Raw genomic sequence first — 20,693 nt, forward strand, 5'->3', positions numbered from 1 at the left:
TTACTTCATGATTATTGGGGCACACAATCAGTAGTCTGTGAGTTGCTACGGAAAAAATGCAGATTTGAAGATTAGACAGCATATTACATTAAAGTACTATATAAATAAATAGTACTTAAATAATGATACCCTATAGCAATCATTATGCATACCAATGTTTTAATAATTTGCACAAAATTTATGTAAATTGACCACTAAGTGCTAGTGAAGAGAGATTTTTAAATTACTAATTTTTCTTTTCTTAATGATGAGGGTTATGGATTATCATATAAATATTAAAAGTATAAAAGTAATAAAAGAACCTATGAGACAGGATTATGTTGATATATGTCCATCATTAGAATTGTTAAAACATAACTTGAGGAATTTGCTGTAACTGTGTATTAGCTATGAACACAATCATGCTTAAACTAAAAGAAAAGCACATTTCTTAAGGAAACAATGGCCAAACTACAACCATCTTTTAACTTAAGGAAATGAGTATTTCACTCGAATATCAGAACTGTCCTTATGTTGAATTAGAAACATTATTTTTTGTGTGGTTATTATAAAGGACATGTGTAATTAGAGAGAATTAGAGCACCCTTGAAATTGTAAATTGTCATTATTCATGACACTTTCATCTTAATAGAGATTTTATTTTATGTACTAACATTCTACCTCTGGTGGAGTGGAGATGCAAAAAGACATGCATTCAATTAGCTCCGGGTCTGGAAGTATGAAAAAAAAATGTATATATATACACACACACATACACACACACATATGTATACATGTACATGTATATTTGAAAATTCCAGATAACCATTTTATACTGATGGTATTTAAACTTTTAAATTCGTAAATGAGGTTTTTTTTATCCACAATATTTTTCATAATCCACCTCATTTAAGTATGCTTTCACAGGTCACAGTAAGGACAATCCCTCCAGGAGGGCTGTCAGTTGGGAGCTGGCAATACAAATAAGCTTCAGGCAAAAAGAACAGGTAACCATCTCTTTTGAGCGATATGAGAAATAACTTGAGCCTCTGAGGCAGTTCTAAATATTTGGATTGTTCAGATGTTGCTTAAGGGCTTAAAAAAAAAAACAGGAACATTATTACCAAAAGTTTTTAGTTAAAAATTACAGGGAATTAGATTCCCCTGTAATTCACATTCTCTTATTAACATAAAGTATTTTATCGATTGCATCTTTAACATCTTCTGTGGAGACCTGGGTGGTGGGAAGCATCATGAACGTGTCTAAGGAGGAAGACCTCTGGGGTGTGTCGGTATGAAAGGAGTAACTCAGACCAACAGTGCATAGGTTCATGGTTTTGAAATGACTGGCCTAGTTATAACAGAATTTCCCTTAAACAACCTCCCTATCACCAACGACCTGATTCACTAACACTTCATTCCCACTGTTAAACACATGCACCGTTCTGCACATCCTGGCACTTTGGCTGGTCTCTGCCAGGCCCATTCTCCTTGTTGCCAGCTGAAACGCACACTAACCGTGAGTCAGTTGTGTTTGATCCTCAACCTGTTTTTTTTCAAGTTGTGCCTGTTATTTTAATTATGTAATTTGATTAAACATAATTGCTAAATGTGACTGGGAAAGGAGAGGGTTTTTTTGCCTATGAAAACGTGAAATAGCTTTGAAAAACCTCGAAAAGGCAAATTACTGAAAACAATTGATATTATTGGGGAAGTAATTAATACCTAGGGTTCTATGCTTGAATAACTTTGCCAGTATGCTTAAGCAACAAATAAAATAAAAACTGAAATCAATAATGCTTCATGGGTGTGATTCATCTAAGAAACATGAAACAGAATTTAAATGCTTTTTTCTTTTAATCAGTTTTTATTAACTAATCTAATACTTAGTTCTGAAGCTCCAGATAAGAGGGGTCCTAATTTGCTCTCCACTGTTCTGAATGCTGGTCAGCCTTTGACATGTGTTCAATTAACCCAACTGTCTTCTTTGAAAAAAAGATGGGACAAGAACACAAGCAAGTAAGCGTAAAAACTAGAATCTCTTTATGACTCTTTGCACTTGGGAAAATTTCCAATCAAAGTGAAACACCTCATTCAGTAAATAGCATGCAACAGAAGGAATACACACACCATCATGGGTGTAACCTGTTAGCTGTTCCACGAGTCCTGGCATAACAGTTTCCTCTGAATTTCCCCCTATTTCTGAAGAGCTTTCAGTATATTGTACTCTTCTCCCCCTTCTTGGTACTTGCTGTGGCTAGAGTTTCTTCATATCCTCCAGTATTTATATTCAGGAATGAACTGAACTGTGGCTATTTTGTTTAAAGACTTCAATCTGTATATTAGGTTTCATGTAATAGTATATATGAAGGTAGTGGTAGTCCAGAACGCTCATAAATAAAGTTTCATGGTCTGAGGTAGGGATTTTAATTCTTGTGCTCTGAAATTTAGATTTTTCTTGTCTTTTTCCTGGTTACTTTATATGGCTAGGGCAAGAATTAAAGGAGTCATTGTCTGTAAAAAGCCTGGTAATTTGAATAGATTCAGTAAAAAGATGGAAGGAAGGAAGGAGGGAAAGATGGAAGGAAGGAAGGAGAAAAACAGAAATCTCAAAGAGAAGACAGAAGATGGGGAAGAAACAAGAGGAATTAAAAGAGAAAATGATGACATTACATGAGTAGGAACATTAACCTCAATAAAGATACATTAGAAATAATAAAAATAAGGTCACTTTGCTAATCTATATATTTTTAAAGAAGCCTGAGGTGATACCAAAAAGGAAAAAAAAAAATCCTTGATGCACAAGCACATGAGCAGTGGATGCGCCATGAAGGGGAGAGGAAAGAGGGAGGCTGTGGGCCAGAGACTGGACTTGCTTAAGTTCCTATAGGTGGCCAATGTCAACAGCAATAGCTATTAGGCGGATGTGAAGAGGGCAATCACCTGCTCCACAAAGAAAAGAGAGAGGGGGGAGGAGTGAGAGAGGGGGGATAAATTAGCATGTTGAAAAATTTTAAAAAGTTTATCAATTGAAAAAAAACTTTAAGGCAGATGTTAGGAGAGGTTCATTACTTCTAATAGCTGGCTCAGGAACGAGGGGGAGGAATTTCACTTTAAGGTCCACATGAATGCTCTCCTCCGCTTCAACCACCTCGCTGAGTGGCCTTCAAAGTGAACGTGACTGAGGACAGTACTGAGGGAATAGGAAAAGAAAAATAACAACTGGATCTTCAATTATTTTAAGTATAGTCTTAGCCAAACCTGAGAATTCCCTGATGTTCATATCCCTAACCAGGACGATGAAGGGTTGGCAGGTAGAGAAGAATGCATTATCCCCTGTGTTCTCTAATTTTTCTTATTTCAGCGTGTTGTTTGTAGCACACAAACGACAACAATGCCAACAGAACAGTTTCCAAGTTTTGCTATGAGAATACTCTATACCTTTCCCTTCATGAAGATATTATCGGTAGTGGCAGTTAGTGCCCTGAAATTTAAAATGCTGACGTGGGATCAATCAAACATCAAGACAGAAACAAAATTCACATAATAAAAACTTAAAAGGTACTTCTGGGAAGCAGAATACTATGATACTCTTCATTTTTATGTACTGAAGGAAAAAGTCTAAGCAAACATATGCTCTAGCAAACGAAGTGGCACATTTTCTAGGATATTATTTTCTAGCATTGAGCAATATGAATGAATTAACCAAAAAGAGAAATCAGAGGACTAAACAGAAGGAGTGGAAACCTCTGGGGCACAGATGCAGCAGCCATTACCAAGAAATAAGTTAGTGTTCTATAGTCTTTGTGTACTTCTGGCTTTATTTTAATCTAAATAAGTACGCTCTTCCATCTGTGTTTCAAAAATAAAACTAAACAGTTTTAGAAATTAAATTTCATTGTCACATTGGAATATATCAGCAAATATTCTGAACAATAACCAAACAGACAACATTTCATGGCTTTTTTTGAGAACTTAACTTCATGATTCAAAAACTCTGTTTAAAAAGACAAACCAAATAGTGCTTGGTTATTTTTCCTTATTATTAAATTGTTACTCTAGACCTAACGGTAGCCGCTAGGAATGTTATTACCTGAGCTAACCAGGTTATCCAATTTCAGACATGCTGAAAGTAAGTTTTTAATATGACTCCAAAATCGGACACACACTGGCATATTCCATCGTCTCTTAAAGTGCTGCCTGATACAAAAGGTTCATTGCAGTCTATAACGAAGTCTCCCTGGAAGGGGCAAGTAATATCTTTTAATCCTTCTGCCTGCTTATACACTTCTATGGTAAGGATTAATTCGTAATTTGCATTGTATTTCTATGGAAAGTATGGGTACTCCACTTAAATATCTAATTATTTTTAACTAAAATATGGAAGGTAAAATGCTCTAAGCTGTTTGAACATTTTGAATCCCTTTATGAGCAAATAAATCCTGAAATTTGAAGTCAGAGTTTTTCACAACAAACCAACATCTGGGACTGGACTTGTTGAGTTTGGGACTTCTTATTAGGTGTTGGGAGAATGATGGTGCTATGGGAACACTGGAAAGATGAGAAACAAAGAGAAGCAAAAGACTGCAATCGGAAGTCCTGTACTGCATGTCTTTAAGATGTGCATACAGACCCCTCCTTTCTAGGTGATGATCAGTGGTAAGAACCACTAAGACCCAAAATTGCTTGCCTCCACCAAGGGGTATTAGAAGGAACAACAGAAATTCTGTTTCTTTAGGGTGGGAGAAGATCACTGTACTTAAAATGTTTGTCTTCTGAAAACCCATGCTGGAAACCTGGTTGTGCCACTGTACTTCCTAACATGGCCTTGGGCAAGGTTCTTAACCTTCCTGAACCAGAATTTCTTCATCTGTACAATGGTAATGAGATGCTGTCTAACTCACAGGGTCTTCTGAGTATTAAAGGTGATGTTGACCCTTAGGTGCCTAGCATCTTTAGGGATTCTTTGATTGTTTGCTATCAGTACCATTCTTTCCAGGAAAGAGGAAAGTTGAATTTCTCCTTTACAAATGTAGGAAAACAACAAAAAGAAGAAAATGATTCTTTAATTCACACTGATTAGGCATATTAGACTCCATTTCTTTAACTTTTACTTTTCAAAGTGTTTTTATACATATTACACTATTTCTTTGCTCTTTATATTAACTCTAAGAAATAAATTGTATAATTCTGGTCTCCCATATGGGCCAAGAGGGGAAGATGATGGGGGAACTTTGGTCATCTATGCTCCCTTAGAAGTAAGGAGAAGAATACACAAAGGGCAAAGGTAAGCACAGAAAAAACTCTACTCCCCACACAGCACTCTTGTCCAACATGGACTCCTTGATAAGGTAGGAAGATAATATTTTTACATGTTTTCAAAGAAACACAGTTTCACCACTACCAAAAAAATCTGCATAGCAAAACATTAAAATACTTCAAATTTAGGAGGAAGAAAATAGAATATATCTCATTTTTTTAAAATAATAATTTTGCTGAACAGATGTTGGCAATTAGACAATCTTTAAAACATGTAATGACTGTATTGTTCGTAAACTTTTGTTCCACTTCCCCTAACTAAATACTATAATACAATTTGATCTAACATTTTCGAAACCTTGAATTAATTATTTTTAAATGGAAAAATATCATTTTTAAATTTTTGTAATTTCATTAGAGTGTGACTGAAATTTAGAAAACAAGTTATTCTTTAATGGTCAAGAACTACACATACTAACCACTGACCAGATTTATTCCTATAAAAATTACATCCATAACTCTAGCTTTACAGTTCATTTTACGACCCATTATTCTAAGATTCATATGATTTTAAAAGTGACGTAAAATTCCTGATGACAAAATACTATAATCATGTTATTAGGACATTCAAAATAAGGCAAACTACATTACACTTGACTTTTTTTTTTTTTTGGTAGCTTGAACTGTAGATTTTCTCCAGTCTTAGATCACTTCTTCGTTTTCAAACCTTCAGTGGTTCGCCTCCCCACCACCAAATTAAAACATGCACGTCTTTCACTCTGGCATGCACTAATTCCTACCATGTCACTGCAACTTATATTTTCAGCTGCACTTCTGATTTTTTAATGGATTTAATTTGTCCCACATGTCTATAATGTACAAACATGAAGATAGAGACAGTGGGAAATGGAAAGACAGAAAAGATCTTTGCACATGTAATCTAAAGAGGAAAAAACACACAATTAACTGTAATTCGAAGCAGAATGTTGCAAATGATAAAGGGACAAATGCGTTGTTATGGACATAAAGAGAAAATATCAATTAATAGTGACTGGAAACAGAAAACTAGGTCTAGAAAGGTCAAGTTGCCTCCCCAAGGTCACATGCCAGGATTGAATGGTCATCTCAGACCCAGAGGAGAGAGATAGCCCAAAAGGTCAAGTTGCCTCCCCAAGGTCACATGCCAGGATTGAATGGTCATCTCAGACCGAGAGGAGAGCAAGAGAGATAGCCCAGGGGGTGGAGCACTCCCTAAGCTAATGAGGGTCTGGCGAGGCTGGACAAAAAGGTAATTCTTTTGTTATGTCTGTCTATCTGGAAGGCCCCTTTCATCTATTGGAGCAGTCTGAAAGCTTATCTGCTCTTTAAGTCTCCTTTTAAATAGCTTCCTTTGCACTTACATGTAACACTTAAAAATTATTATTATGACACTAATACATTTGGCCTTGGATCTAATATTGAACATGCTATTTTCAGAATCATATTAGGTAAGATTCAGTTCAGATGTGAGTGACAAAAGCCCAAATTAACAGTGGCTTAAATAAGAAAGAATTTGGCTTCTCCCTTGTGTAAACATGTGACTAGGCAGAAGGGGCTGATATAGCAGGGCCCCGGCTGCCTTCTATCTTGTTGCCACTGTATGAAATCCTGATCTCATGGTCCAAGAGGGTGGCATCTGAGTTTCTGGCAGCAGGATGAAGAAAGGGATAAGAGGGGAGAAGACGGAATGTGGGTGCAACCTCTCAAGGAAGATTCACAGAAACCACACTGTGATGATTTTGCTTATATGCCTTGGGCCATTTGTGAATCACAAGGCTACACCTAGTGGAAATGGAGGTTGAGAAATATAGCCTAAAAGACTATTTTTATATAGAATATACAGAATATTACACTAAACAAGATATATAATCTTATACAGAATAAGACTATATTCTGAGGTAACTCTAGACCTAAGGTAGCTATGCTTATTAGCTAGTAATCCTCTTGCTATGGAAATAGGCGAAAAGGATGTTGGGAGACAGTTAAAAGTCTTGGCTACAACTCTCAATAAATATTTGTTAATGAGTGAGAATGTACATTTATTAATCACTTGCTGTATGGTCAATATGTGACAACATCCATTATATAACATTCACAACAATCTTAAAAAGCCACTCTATTTTTGTTACCACTTTATATATAAAGAAGTTGTATCTTAGAGTGGTTAAGTAATTTTATCCAAAGTGACAGTGGCCAGTTGAATCCAGAACCACTGATCTTGAACACCATATTGCTTTACCATAGAATATAACTGCTTATGCAAATGTGTTTTACTTGTGTTAGATTTATAGGTAATGTGGCTTATCTTCACACTATTTATTAATTCACTTAATAAATACTGAGCAAAGAAAAATTGTTCTAGGTCTTGGGGATACCAATTATGATAGCATTTTTTCTTATTTATTAAAGGTTTAGTCACTGGGATTGGTGAGAATACAAAGTGAGACAACAGACAGTCCCGTACCCTCATGCAGCTTACTTAATAAAATAATCTCCTATATAGTCTTTAATTATAAGCAACAAGCAAAAAAGAATAAGAAGTTGTAAGAACATATATTATGAGAACTGTATCTAGTCTAGGGTGAAGAGTTGAGTCAGGGAAAGCTTCCTTGATAAACTTGCCTCTAGAAGAGAAATTGGCACGTGGGAAATGCTCAGTGAATATACTGAATGAATGAATGAATGAATGAATGAATTTATTAATTAAAAGGGAGTTGGAGGTCACTTTGGAAGATGTTTTTGCCAAGCCTAGGAAGTAGAAGGGAATACCCTTCAAGAAGTCCCATGTGGCTGGAACTCAGAATAAATTCTCCACACTTCCCAGAGCACATCGTTGAGTTCAATTATTCATTGAATTAAATCAAACAGCTTTTTTTTTTCCCTCTCAAATGTCCACACAATGAAGTAAAATTTTTTTGCATAAGATCATCTAACATGTTTTCTTTACTTAAATAAGCTCCACATAGGCTCAGAAAATGTGTCTATTGCCCAAATAGTTTCTTGCAAATAGGAGCTGCTAAATAAATACTGATTCATCTACAGCAGATTCGAAACTAAGGAAAACATTCTAAAAAATTTGTAATGTACTCTTCTTTCAACATTTACATACATCTTTCCAAATCTGGGTTAATGCTCCTAAGAAAAGAAAAGCTAAGATCCATTGGCAATATCAAAATGTCCTATTTGTTGTTTTGTTTTACAAGATAGTCACTTGGAAGAACTTCTTGAAAGCTACCAATATGTAAAAATACAGGGATTTGGGAGAGGGAAGGAGAGATGAATAGGTGGAGCACAGGGGATTTTTAGGTCAATGAAACTACTCTGTATGAAACTATAATGGTGGATACATGTCATTATATGTTTGTCCAGACCATACAATATCAAGATTGAACCCTAATGGAAACTATGATCTTTGGGTGATAATGATGTGTCAAGGTTGTTTCATCAACTGTAGCAAATGTATGACTCTGGTGGGGGACACTGATAATAGGGGATGTCTGGGGGCAGGGGATATATGGGAAATCTCTGTACCTTCCTCTCAGTTTTGCTCTGAACCTAAAACTGCTCTAAAAAATAAGTCTATACAACACTGTTAATCAACTATACTCCAGTATAAAATAAAAATTTTAAAAATTAAAAAAAAAAAAAATACTGGCTTAGGTTGGGTTCCTGCTAGGAAAACTAAGAAACATTTACATCTGCTTTTGAAATTCAGCACTCACTCTCATAGTAGTGCTAATGATAGTAACTAAGGAGACCTGAGTTTAACATAGCTTTCTTTTTAATCTGAAAAATGAAAATATAGCCTGTTATTATAAACTCAGAGAAGAATACTTCACACTTAAAGTAGCATTAAACACATAATACAAGCAAAAATCTGAGAGCCCATTTGTGGGAAAAAAAAAAAGGAGATCTTTGTTATTTTTTCAAGGACCAAAATAACAACAAAATAAAACAATCTATACTAAGTACACCAATGTTAAGTTGAAACAGCTACTATTCTAATTAAATATATCAATTTAGGGGAAAAAAGCAGCAGCCACAGCAATAACAACATTAAAAACAAATACATGGAGAAAATGTAACCAACATATAGTACAGAAATGAAATGTCCTGAAAAAGGCGTTAATGTGTAGAATGAATACACTTATCCCCAAGCTCAAAGTTCAGCTCTTTTCTTCCAAAGGGTCCTGTGCAATGGTGCTCCCAGGTAAGCTATGGTCTTATACACTGTTTTGATGAAAATGGAAATAGAAGAGAGAGAGACTTTTACCTCTGTGGGAGGATACTCTATTTTAGAGTTCTCATCTGTCCCCTCAAAAATCTACTTCAACTCTGTGGACAGGCATGGCCTTGTGACTCAAAGTGACCAGTGGTAATAAGGAAGCGTGTCACTTGGCGGTGGTGTCCACTTGATCCACTTCTACTTTCTATACAGAACAAACTCACTTTTCCAGCTTTATGCTGGATATTATTTTCTCTAGGTAAATCACTGAGGCCCAAAATATACGCATCATTTTCCAAGCAGACCAACTCCTTTTCCTGATTTCTACATTTCTGTTAATGGTACCAAAATCATGCTCAGGCTCAAAACCCTGGAATTTAATTTTTCTTACTTTTTTCCTCCCTCCCCTCCCATAACACACAGTTGAATCCGTTGTCAGTGATGCACCCTCAAACCCTCTTACAGTTTGATCTTTTATTTTTATTTCAACAGCTGCCAGTCTCATTCAGGTCCTCCTCTGGGCAGTTAGCGATAAAAGCCTCTCAACTGGTGTGCCTGCTCCTAGACTCACCTCTGCATTAAACACAGCATTTATTCAATAAAATTTTACTAAAAGCCTCGTTAGCACTAGGCTTTGTGTTGTGTACACATAACACGCACCACACCACTGACATGCCACCTTCCTAAACTCTAGTTCTGACAGTATTAATAACCTGCTGAAAACTCTTCAATAACCATCAAGTGCCACCTTCATCCAGTATTGATGTATTTCACCTTCTGATGTCTCCTTACCTTTGTAGACCCTTATCCTCTTATTCCGCACCCTCCCGCCCCCCCTCCCCGCCGACATGTACCCAAATTTTCAGTATAATAAACCAGTCCCTGTGGTACCTTGAGTTCCCTCCATCTCCTTTGTGACTTTGTTCATCCTGTTCCTTCCGTCTGGAATAAGCTCTTCAATGTCATCCTCAAAAATGGTGAATATACTAAATTCACCTTTAATAATTAAAATGTAAATGGCTTTTTGATGTTTTCATTATACTCTGGTTGCATAGAAAATAAGTAATTCTTCCTTAAAGACTCCTAAGACCCAGCTGAGGATTTGAAAATAAAACATTTAAAGCCTGGTCTTCCAGAGATGTGGATATTTTACGACCCTTTTACTATTTAATTATGACTTAATTATTGAAGGTCTCACGTCATAGGCAAAAATCCTTTGAAAACGATTAAGCATTACTATTTCCAGTTCATGGAGGAATGGGGATTCCACTTAAGGCAGACAACTCAAACAGGCAGCTTAATAATAAAATATCACCAAAGCAGCTTAAGTAGTTAGGTCTCAGAATTGTGATGTCTTGATGCCATCCATTACTTTAAAATATCCCACACTGATGTCTCATTTGGAAGAACAATATACTATCCTCCAACATCTTTATTTAATTAAGTTGCTTCTAATAGTGAAAGGGGCACATTCAAGGAGAAGTATATCTCTCTTGCTAGACTGTGAGCTCCATCAGGGTAGCGATTACTACTTTTTTTCCTAAGAATCACCGCTACCACAATCCACCTGAGGTGTCTGCTTATTATGTAGTCCCCTGGGTTCCAACTCTCACCTATTAATCCAGGAACTCTAAGGATGGGGACCATATTTAAAAAGCTCTCCAGGTAATTTTTATGTAGTTGACATTTGAGAACTACTGCCCCAGCCTAGAGGTGCACTGCTTGCTTATGTGCAGATATAAATTTTATAAAATACAATAGCTACTTTATAAAGCTTTAAGAAAATCCAAGACTCCCCCCATACCCACTACCAGTGCCCACCCCGTACCTCCAAAAAATAAATAAATAAATAAAAGGGCACTTCCAAGAGCTTTCAAAGTTAAGGATAGTACAGAGGTTAGGAACGGCTTAGCGCTGGCCTCTCACACAAGCTGTCTGTGTTTACATCACAACTATGCAATTTACTAGATGAGTCAATTTGGACAATTTATCGTTGCGTGCCTAGATGTCCCTATCTGACTAATGGGTATAAGAACAATACCAATTACATGGAATTATGGATTCAATATACACCAAGTAGTTGAAACAGCATATAGTGCTAGCTGTTAGATGATTTTCAAGCTAATACATAATAGTATGGATAATGAGACTCAGCTGGATCCAAAGTATAAGTGACTAGAGTAACTTTTTCTGCACTTACATCTAACCACATTCAGTTAGTTTTAAACAACAACCGAATCCCCCAAATTGAAATGGTTTCAAGTTAATTACTGTCTCAAAAAACTAAAGCTTTCAGAATCAGGCCAAGTGGCTTGGTACTTGGTCACATTTTCAACACAAGGAGGTTTTCAGTGAGGCCTTGGGGCAGAATAAATTTGTTCAGTGTCTACAGTGGAAATAAGGGTTTCCTTCAGCTCAGTCCAAATAGTAATCCCACTAGTTCCCAGACGATAAACATAAAGAGACAATCACACCTTTAGCTCAGACTCTCACTTTTCCCCTTGCTTCTCGGCCTTTCTACCCCGCCTGAGGACTCAGGACAGGCTGCCAGTAGCCCTCCTCTGCCCTTGCAAGAGGTGCTGCTGCAGCCCTTTCAGAACAAACTGTTGCATTGGAGGCAGTAGCTGATGCGGACTCATAAGCAAAATCTCCCATGGGCAGGTCTCATAAGCATGGTTAACACCTCGGATTGAAGCTGGATCCACAGGCACGGCAGACTCACGTTCACGAGCGCGTTTGGTAACATCGGAGCAAAGTTACTAGAAACTCTGAAAGATGATAAGAACTTAGGGTTCTGTCTCCTTTAGTCCTAAGTGCCAGAAATTGGGATATATAGCCCAGAGGCTGCCCAGATGGTCACGTGAAGAGATTTGAAGAGGGAACCAGAGTAAGTTTGCCAAGGAGATCAAGGTAGATTGGAAAACCAGAGATATTAAACTTTGAATGTTTTGTTTTTTCCTTGACAGAGAGTTATTTTCAATCAATTCAGATGGTCTCCATTTCAATCTACCAGTATCATAAACTAAAAAAAAAAAAAAAAAAAAAAAAATCACTCTGGTAATATTCATGAGACATTGGGAACTAAACGAACCACAAGACATTTAAAATCTCAACCTTTGTAAATACAGAAGATAAGTTGGAAATGTTTTTCTCATGGCCAAAATGTATAGCAAGTACGTATAATGAAAAAGTCTTTTATATATGAGTGTTTTACTGAATTATCTACTAACAGTTTAATAGATGCTAAAAATTGTGTTAAAACAACTCCCTGGAACTCTTCATAGTCTATATTTTATGAATAATAGTAATACATTTAGTTGGGTTTTTTTGACATTTCTGTAAGGGCAAAAATGACATAGCATAAGGTTGGGAAATACTAGTACTTTAAATGTTTTTCTATGGTAAATTAATCTTAGAGAGAGACTAAGAGAGACATTAAAATAATATGATTATTTTAACAACAGTAATGTCTAAAGTTTCAAACTCTGGTGGTGTGATTATAATAACAACTTATAAAAATTTTGCAAGAAGTTAAAATAGACATTTTTTCTTTAACATTTCTGGAACAAAACATAACCAGGATAGGAGAAGATGAAAATTTTGGTGTTTGGCACTCAGGGTTTAATTAGCAGACTTCCTGGCAAACACCTTACAAATATTACCCACGCTCATCTAACGTTGCATATAAAAGTGGTTTGCAGTGGGTACGGAGGAAAGTATGGGCCACTGGAATTACAGAAAGCTTGATTCCTCTTCTGCCCAGATGCGTGAGGAATTCCTTATATTGTGGAGAGATGTAGCATATATGGCACCAATGGGATCATGCTTAGAGGGCACAATTCACATGTAAGTATATAACAGCTGAACATAGAGATGAGCTAAGTTGTTTGGACATTCTCAGTACCACTCAGTGCAGTATGATTACCATGTGAAAACAACCACTATTTCTCTCCCATCTATTTTGTTCAATAGTCTCTTTTCTTCTATCAATTATCTGTATCTATCCAACACAGTTTGTTTTTTTTTTTAATTCAAGGTGCTATGGAAATAGACTTAAATCAGGTGTAATACTAACTCTCAAGTGATATAGGAGAAAGGTAAACAAAGACCCTTTTATGTTAAGTATATTAGCTGCTATGATTGAAACATATAGTTGTCAGAGTGGGAAAAAAGGACAGTGTAGTCACTTATGGCTTTGGAGATAAAAAGCAGGAATTTCAGGAATCACTTTATAGAAAAGGCAATAAAGGAGCTGAATCTAAAGAAGGTTGGTAGATGGTCAATAGAAAAACCATGAAGTGTATGTGCCTAACCACAACAGCAGCAAACAGCCAGGTGAAGTTGAGCAACAGCAAGAAATCCAGGTCAATGAGGTCTTGGGTGCTGAAAGAGAGGAAGCAGCTTAGAGGAAAGAGAAGAGATTCCCAATGCAGCTTCTTTTATATTAGAGAACAATTGCTATCTGGTTAGTCATCTATTCCATAGCTCAGAGAATCTGGAGTTAAGATCCAAAACACATCCATTAAAGCAAATAAGCAAGCAATATGCACTAGTATTAGTATAAATGTGGTAAATGACCAAATAATTAGAGACTAACTATATTTATTGTCAATATTATATATTGATAATATATTTATTATCAATATATTTATTTATCAATAAGTATATTGATAAATATATCAATATAATATATTTCAGTAAAGATGCATCATGTCATTTTTACTTAATGTTAAGTGCCTTTTTGTTTTTAAACATTAAAAAGTAACATTTTTAAAAGCATACACAACTATGTGTGGAAGCTCATTTCTAATAAACAACTTAAAGGAAAATAGTAATTTTCCATACAAGGTTACTATTTTAAACAAAGATGATTAGAAGCAATATATTAATGTCTAGATGTAATTAACCTTAGAGAGATGTTTAGTATGAATGGGAGTGTATCTGAGAATGTAGTTTTTTCAGGAAAAAAACAGGCTAAAACATATTCTACTTGAATGAAGATGTAGTAAAGACAGATTCGATTCTGTGCAATTCAGGTTCTGTAACTAGAAAACAAGCTGGAAAAAAAAATCAACTTTTTAATTTTATGATTTTAAAAACGGTTTTTGTGTTTCAAGGAGCTCCAGGTGCCTATAAGTACCAAAAGTCTTCAAACATATTATATATAGGCTTTTGAAATGAAATACATGATTACTCTATTTTTTGCAGCATTTTAAATACCTAGTTCACAAAGTTTAAAAAACCCCACCACATACGGAATTTATATTCCAGAAATGTGAACTTGTAACATAACTTGTGCTCACATAAGTCTCTTTTGGGTCCATGTATTCTACACTAACTATTATTTTGTTTAAAATGCAGAAGTCAGATGGTCTTGCTTTTGGGTATTTAAACTTTTCTAACAAAGAAGAATCTAATAGCCATTTAAGAACACTAACTGCTGAAAATACTTACAAACTTTATGACTAATGAATAATGACTACTTAGGAATTGCTGCTAAAGGGGGGATGCATTTCTGACTAGGACATACAACATGGTTTTGCCTCCCTCTGGTTTACAGACTTTTTGCGGGTCACATAATTCCTACTACTCTTCTTCATTTTTCTTCACTGTTGTTTCCTCTCCTCCCACCCATGCAGTTATCACTACTTGCAGTTCCAACAACTAAGTGCTCAGATCATCAAGCAAAAGTGCATTTTATTTATTTATTTTTAATGTATCTCAGGCAGTACAAAACCAGACTTTATGAGCTGATGAGCCCTGTTTTTACAGTGTAGTCTGAGGATGACCTGCAATAAATAGGTCTGTGGGACAATTCAGAAGTTTTAATTTTTATCCAGTGACCTATGTGATTCCTGGGCACATTAAAGTTTGAGAAATAACTACTCACCCTGCCCCCCCCACCCACTAAACTCTGTGGGATATAGAAAAGGAACATATTAAGTTCATATTCACATTTTCCAAAAGGGTAATGAATTATTTAAAATAGATCAAGATCTATTTTTCTGTGATAAAATACTAGCACTGAAACAACTACTGGTAAATTAACTTTCAAAGGAAAATTATGGCTTTGCCTTAATATACCCATCAAATAGATCAGCATATAATAATATAGCTATGTAATACATAGTGTAATGGGAATTTCTCTCCTTTCATATTCTATAAATATGCCAAACTAGTTTTTAGTTTAACAAAAGCTCTATTAAAAATAGACTGTTTGGATATAATAAAATATTATGGTTCAAATAGAATGGTTAGCAGATGATGTAAGACCAGGCTACACATGTTATACTATTATGTTTACTTACTTTTCTATATCCTAGATTGAAAGCATTGCGAAGGCAAATACTATCTTTTTTCTAGTGCCCAATAGAGAACAGACCACAGGGTAGACACTCATTTAGTAAATGTTTGTCGAACAGATGAATAAATAAATGCCTGGAAATCCAATGTATATGCATCCCAGAAAGAACATATACAAACAAAATCACCTTGGAAATTAAAAGAAAAAAAATAACAAACAATAAATGAAAACTACATGTAGCTATAAAAAAAGAAGAGAAAAATAACAGGAGTAGAAAATATTTATCTTTTAAAATAAATAATAAATAATCATCCTGGCTGATCTGATTCAGTGAGCAAAGTTCCCAGAAGGTTTAGATAAGCTTTTAATTTTTATATATTACAAGGCATATTTCCATAATTGTGCAAAGTTGTTATTTCTGACATATCAGTCAAAAGGGAAATTGATATTCCAGGGTGCTAATGACCCAGTTAGTGTTGAAGGTGGTGGTTATTTATTACATGGAAAAAAATCTGGGTGAGGAAATAAAGGTCAGAAAAACTTGAAAAAAAAATAAGAAAAAAAAAGCTTTTTGTTTAACTGAATTTACTGCACTAACCCCTTAAATTCAGAACCAATTACGAATATTGTGGTACTATCCATAATTGCATGCTGAGTGTGTAAATTTAAAAATGGCCATTTCAATTTTCATTTCATCAAGACAAGGAAGAAAATGAAATTGAATACTAATTAGGGCATGTGTCTCATACACCTGAAAGATTAGGGGAATACTGTGCTCATTATAAGTGAGTTTAAGTAAAGTACTCAAATGTTTCATTTGAAGGACTGAATATAAATAAAAGAATTAAATGACAAGGGAAATTACTAATGCTCAAACAAAGAATATTTGGTACATAATTAGACTTCCCAGAGCCTCCTAGACACGGTTTTCCTTTAAGAAAGGGATACACGTTTTCTTTTTAGAAAAATAACTTAGAAAATAAGATGTTATTAGAGAATATAATAACATAATACTCTGAACACAATCATGAAGTATGTATTGAATAACAATGGTGAGTTTTCAGTTTTCCTCCCATCATATGCAAGATTTCCTCATCTAATATAAACCCTTTTATTTTACTTTTACTTGTTTTTCTCTAAGAGTTATCATCTTCACACCAAAAGAAAAATAATAATAACCATAGTAATAATAGTAAAAGACTGCCCTTAAAAGAAGTATTTAATTATTCTACCTAGGTTGATAAAGTTATATTTAATCTAAGTTCCTCTAAGAGTCTACCACTATCCTGTTTCACTGAGGTTATTTCTACCTATAATCACTGGGATAAAGAAAATTTAAAATTCATTCACACTCTGAAAGACTTCTGCAGTGTTAAGTAGGCAATAAACCGTGACAAAATAAATGAAAAATCAGGACATAAAACAATCATAAGGTGGTTCTCAGAGAAAAAAACTGTCTAAGTGTGTTATTTATGGTTTACTGAAATAGGAAATCACTGACGCTCACTAACAATTTGTCAAATAGAAACCCTGATTCAAACTTGTGACATTATCTCTCAATTGCTCTACAATTTCTGCTATGAATCATAATTTCTAAAGTTTTATCATGACCTCAATCCTATAAATACATTTCATAAGGTCAACTTAAAGAATGGTCTCTGGAATGATTTTTAGCACATAGAATACAAGCATTTTTTGTTGTTTTGTGTTTATTTAAAACTTAACTGGAACTTCATTAGTCTATGATCAAAACTGTACAAAGGTGCCATTTCCACTCTGGAATTTTCTTTGTGCATGTGGCTGTAGATTAGAAAAATTATGTGCAACTTAAGAAGGAATTTCTGCAAATGCATGCAAATTAAATTCATAAAACAAAACAAGAATATCAGGCAACCACATGGAGCCATATAGATAAAAGAAATGTATACAGGATATGTAAAAATTCATAAGAAATCTGAGCAAAGATATATCTGAAGGAGGTTTTGGCCCTGTTTTGAAAGTACTACAGAGATCATACTACTTGGCCGTAAATCAATTTCCCTTTCTATTAACTGCCTATAAAGCAGTCTCTATCTTCTGCTATAACATCACATCATGGATTCCTATCTTAAAAATTACCTCGGACTCAAACTATGTAGTTAACAGATAAAACAGATCAGCTACCTAAGCAAATCAAAATTCTGTAATAACTCCCTATTCCAATGGAATAAAGCCCAAACCTTTTGGTATTCATAAATCCTACGGCGTGCTGAACTCGCACACTAAATTTGAACGCGTTCCTCTAGCAACCTAAACACAGGTCATGATTTTCTACATGGCGTTGCCCGGATTCTCACCTAGCATCTTGGATCATGCAGTTCCCTTGATATCTGGTCTCTACTGAAAGCCCATCTTCCAAGGCCTATCTTAAAAGCTATCTTCCAGTGAGGCTTTCTCATGATAATTAATTACTTCCTCCTCTGACCCCAGGGTATACTGGATTTTCCCTCTCTTCAGCACACATCAACGACTTGTTAGATGTTGTTAACATGCTCCCCACCAACAGAGGTATAATCTTTCACAGAAATCATGGTTTGATCACCTTTTCTGTCTCCAAATAGGTAGTTTCCTGTCTCACTTCAGCTAAGGGCTCAAAAAGTATTTAAGTAGATAAAATGTAAGATGCAGGCATTACTGCCCTCCATCACATCTTTGGGAAATCACTTAGTCTCTTGGTATGTCATTGTTTTCTCATGTTTTAAAAAAATAGCTGACTGATGCTAATAAATGATAGAGTATGAATTGAAACACACTCAGCTATTGAAAGAGGGTGCTAAAGACTTTTGAGGTATTATCATAATCCATTGCATATTCTATATTTGCACATATGGAACTACTAATAAGACAGAGAAGGAAAAGACATAATTTTTATACTCTTGAAGTATCAAAAGTTGCTACTAAATGTTAACACAGTACTAAGGAACACATGGCATATGTAAAAACCTCCCTCTTTGATATGTACCTTAAGATTGTCATATTTATAACCCAAGAATTTTAACATTTTTAACCCTCTTAACCCACTTTCCAATGGAATGTGCATGTTTCCCACAGTTTCAGAGTTTATAGCCCATTTGGACTCTAGCTAAATCATCCTTTCCTCTGTGACCATGAAGAAAAGTCACACTTTGGACACTCACTATCTTCTTTGTGAAATGACTCTGGTCATTCCTTGCCAGTAACCTTGTTCCATCCCATCTGTTACCTGAATCCATGGCCATCTGTCATTTTCTGCAGCTGTCCAGGCATTTATAAGCCCCTTCTTATTAAGACGTGCATAGTAGGGATACCATTTCTGGAGTCCAAAAAGAGCTCGGTGGGTAGATGAAGCTGTGATTTGCTGATTTGAAATGATTCCACCTTCAATTCCCAATGGGCCCGAGCATTCTGGGAACAAATGAGGAAAAAAAATTGAATGTATTAGAAATAATCCATATCAAAATATGGCTGTTAGATTTGATGGGAGATAGTTTTAAAGTGATTTCAATGTGGACCATCATGCAATTCAAGCCCCTCGGAATTTACGGATTTGTTACTGATCACTACATGAAGGAAATAATTCTTGCTCCTCATGCCACGCTCTTCTTCCTTTGCTTTGAAGGTGGCACCTGAACAGACACGTCCATTCTGCACTGCAATCCTGCATTATGTACTGTTATCCTTTGCTGATCACATTAACAAAAGTGTAATGTCCTTAAAAGGTCTCTCTCATATTTTATATTCCCATTAGTATGCCTCACAAATCATAATTCCTTAATAAATATCTGTTGATCCATTATTTCTTGACTAGCCTACATCTGAGGTTTGTATCAAAATCATTTTCATACTGACTTAGCATTTCTCACCTCTATAAATTTCTTAAGTTAAATTTTTATAACCACTGTCAGTTATGCTTCCACAAAAAGGGCAATGTTTAAATCTGTCAACATTTAAAATTATTATAATAATAACTTGTGATATGTTATAAGTAACAGGACATATATAGACAAATTATTTTTATAGAGTAAGCAGGTAAGCACTCAGACATTATATAGAGTCGTATAAATACCACTCAGTAAATCAAGATATTAAAATATTTACATTTTGAAATCCACAACTCTACCAATTGGGATTCTGCACAGACATTTTAGCTTTTTTCTTTTATTGTTCTTTAAATTTGCAACTTGGAAATTCAAGATAAATTTCCTAATAAAAATTTTAAATACTAAGATTAAAGCATAATATACTCAAATAATATGTTCTCAGATACCAAATGTCTTTAGATTTTAAGATTAGAAATGAAGGTAAATCAATCTAAAAATTATATATGTACTATATATCATATATATTCGAATTTCTTAATTATTCCCTAAAATTTCACCAGAAAGTACATTTATTGTGAATTCAGTTTTGAAAATTCAGAACAAGTAATATGATATAATGAAAAGTAATACCTAGTTTTCTTAATTTCATTAACATTTCATATACTACATTCAACTTATTGCAAAATTAGATTTGTAAAACAAATATGATAATTCTATTATAAAATACACTATAATACATACTAGAATTCCTGAAAATATGAAAGGAGTGTACTGCTATTATTAAATGTTAGTGTATATAAGTCAACTTGATCAGTGATTGCTACCAAGCATATTTTAGATTTTAATTACTATTGAAGTCTAATGATTATCAGTAATTAAATGATTACACTCAGATTGAGAGTGAAAATATGAAAGGAAGAACTTTGCCACTGGACCATAATATTTTAAAAAGTTACAAAGATGTTTCTCACTGGTAACCATTTTTTTCACTAAGTGTAAACATGTTTTCTTTTTTCTATTCCAAGCTCAGATAATAAGTAGTTCTAAG

At 34.8% G+C, this 20,693-nt stretch overlaps 1 protein-coding gene across 2 annotated transcripts in view; it reads right to left on the minus strand.

Annotated features, from left to right (window-relative positions):
* The window catches only part of EDIL3 (EGF like repeats and discoidin domains 3), a 436,572-nt gene that overhangs the window by 140,481 nt on the left and 275,398 nt on the right, over nucleotides 1-20,693 (minus strand). For both annotated transcript variants that reach the window (XM_036849259.1, XM_036849260.1), the window contains one exon: nucleotides 19,048-19,229. In XM_036849259.1, coding sequence (XP_036705154.1) covers nucleotides 19,048-19,229 — 182 coding nt within the window. The remainder of the gene's footprint in view (nucleotides 1-19,047; nucleotides 19,230-20,693) is intronic.

This window comes from Balaenoptera musculus, chromosome 3 (genome assembly GCF_009873245.2).
Source record: "Balaenoptera musculus isolate JJ_BM4_2016_0621 chromosome 3, mBalMus1.pri.v3, whole genome shotgun sequence".
Lineage (NCBI taxonomy): Eukaryota > Metazoa > Chordata > Mammalia > Artiodactyla > Balaenopteridae > Balaenoptera > Balaenoptera musculus.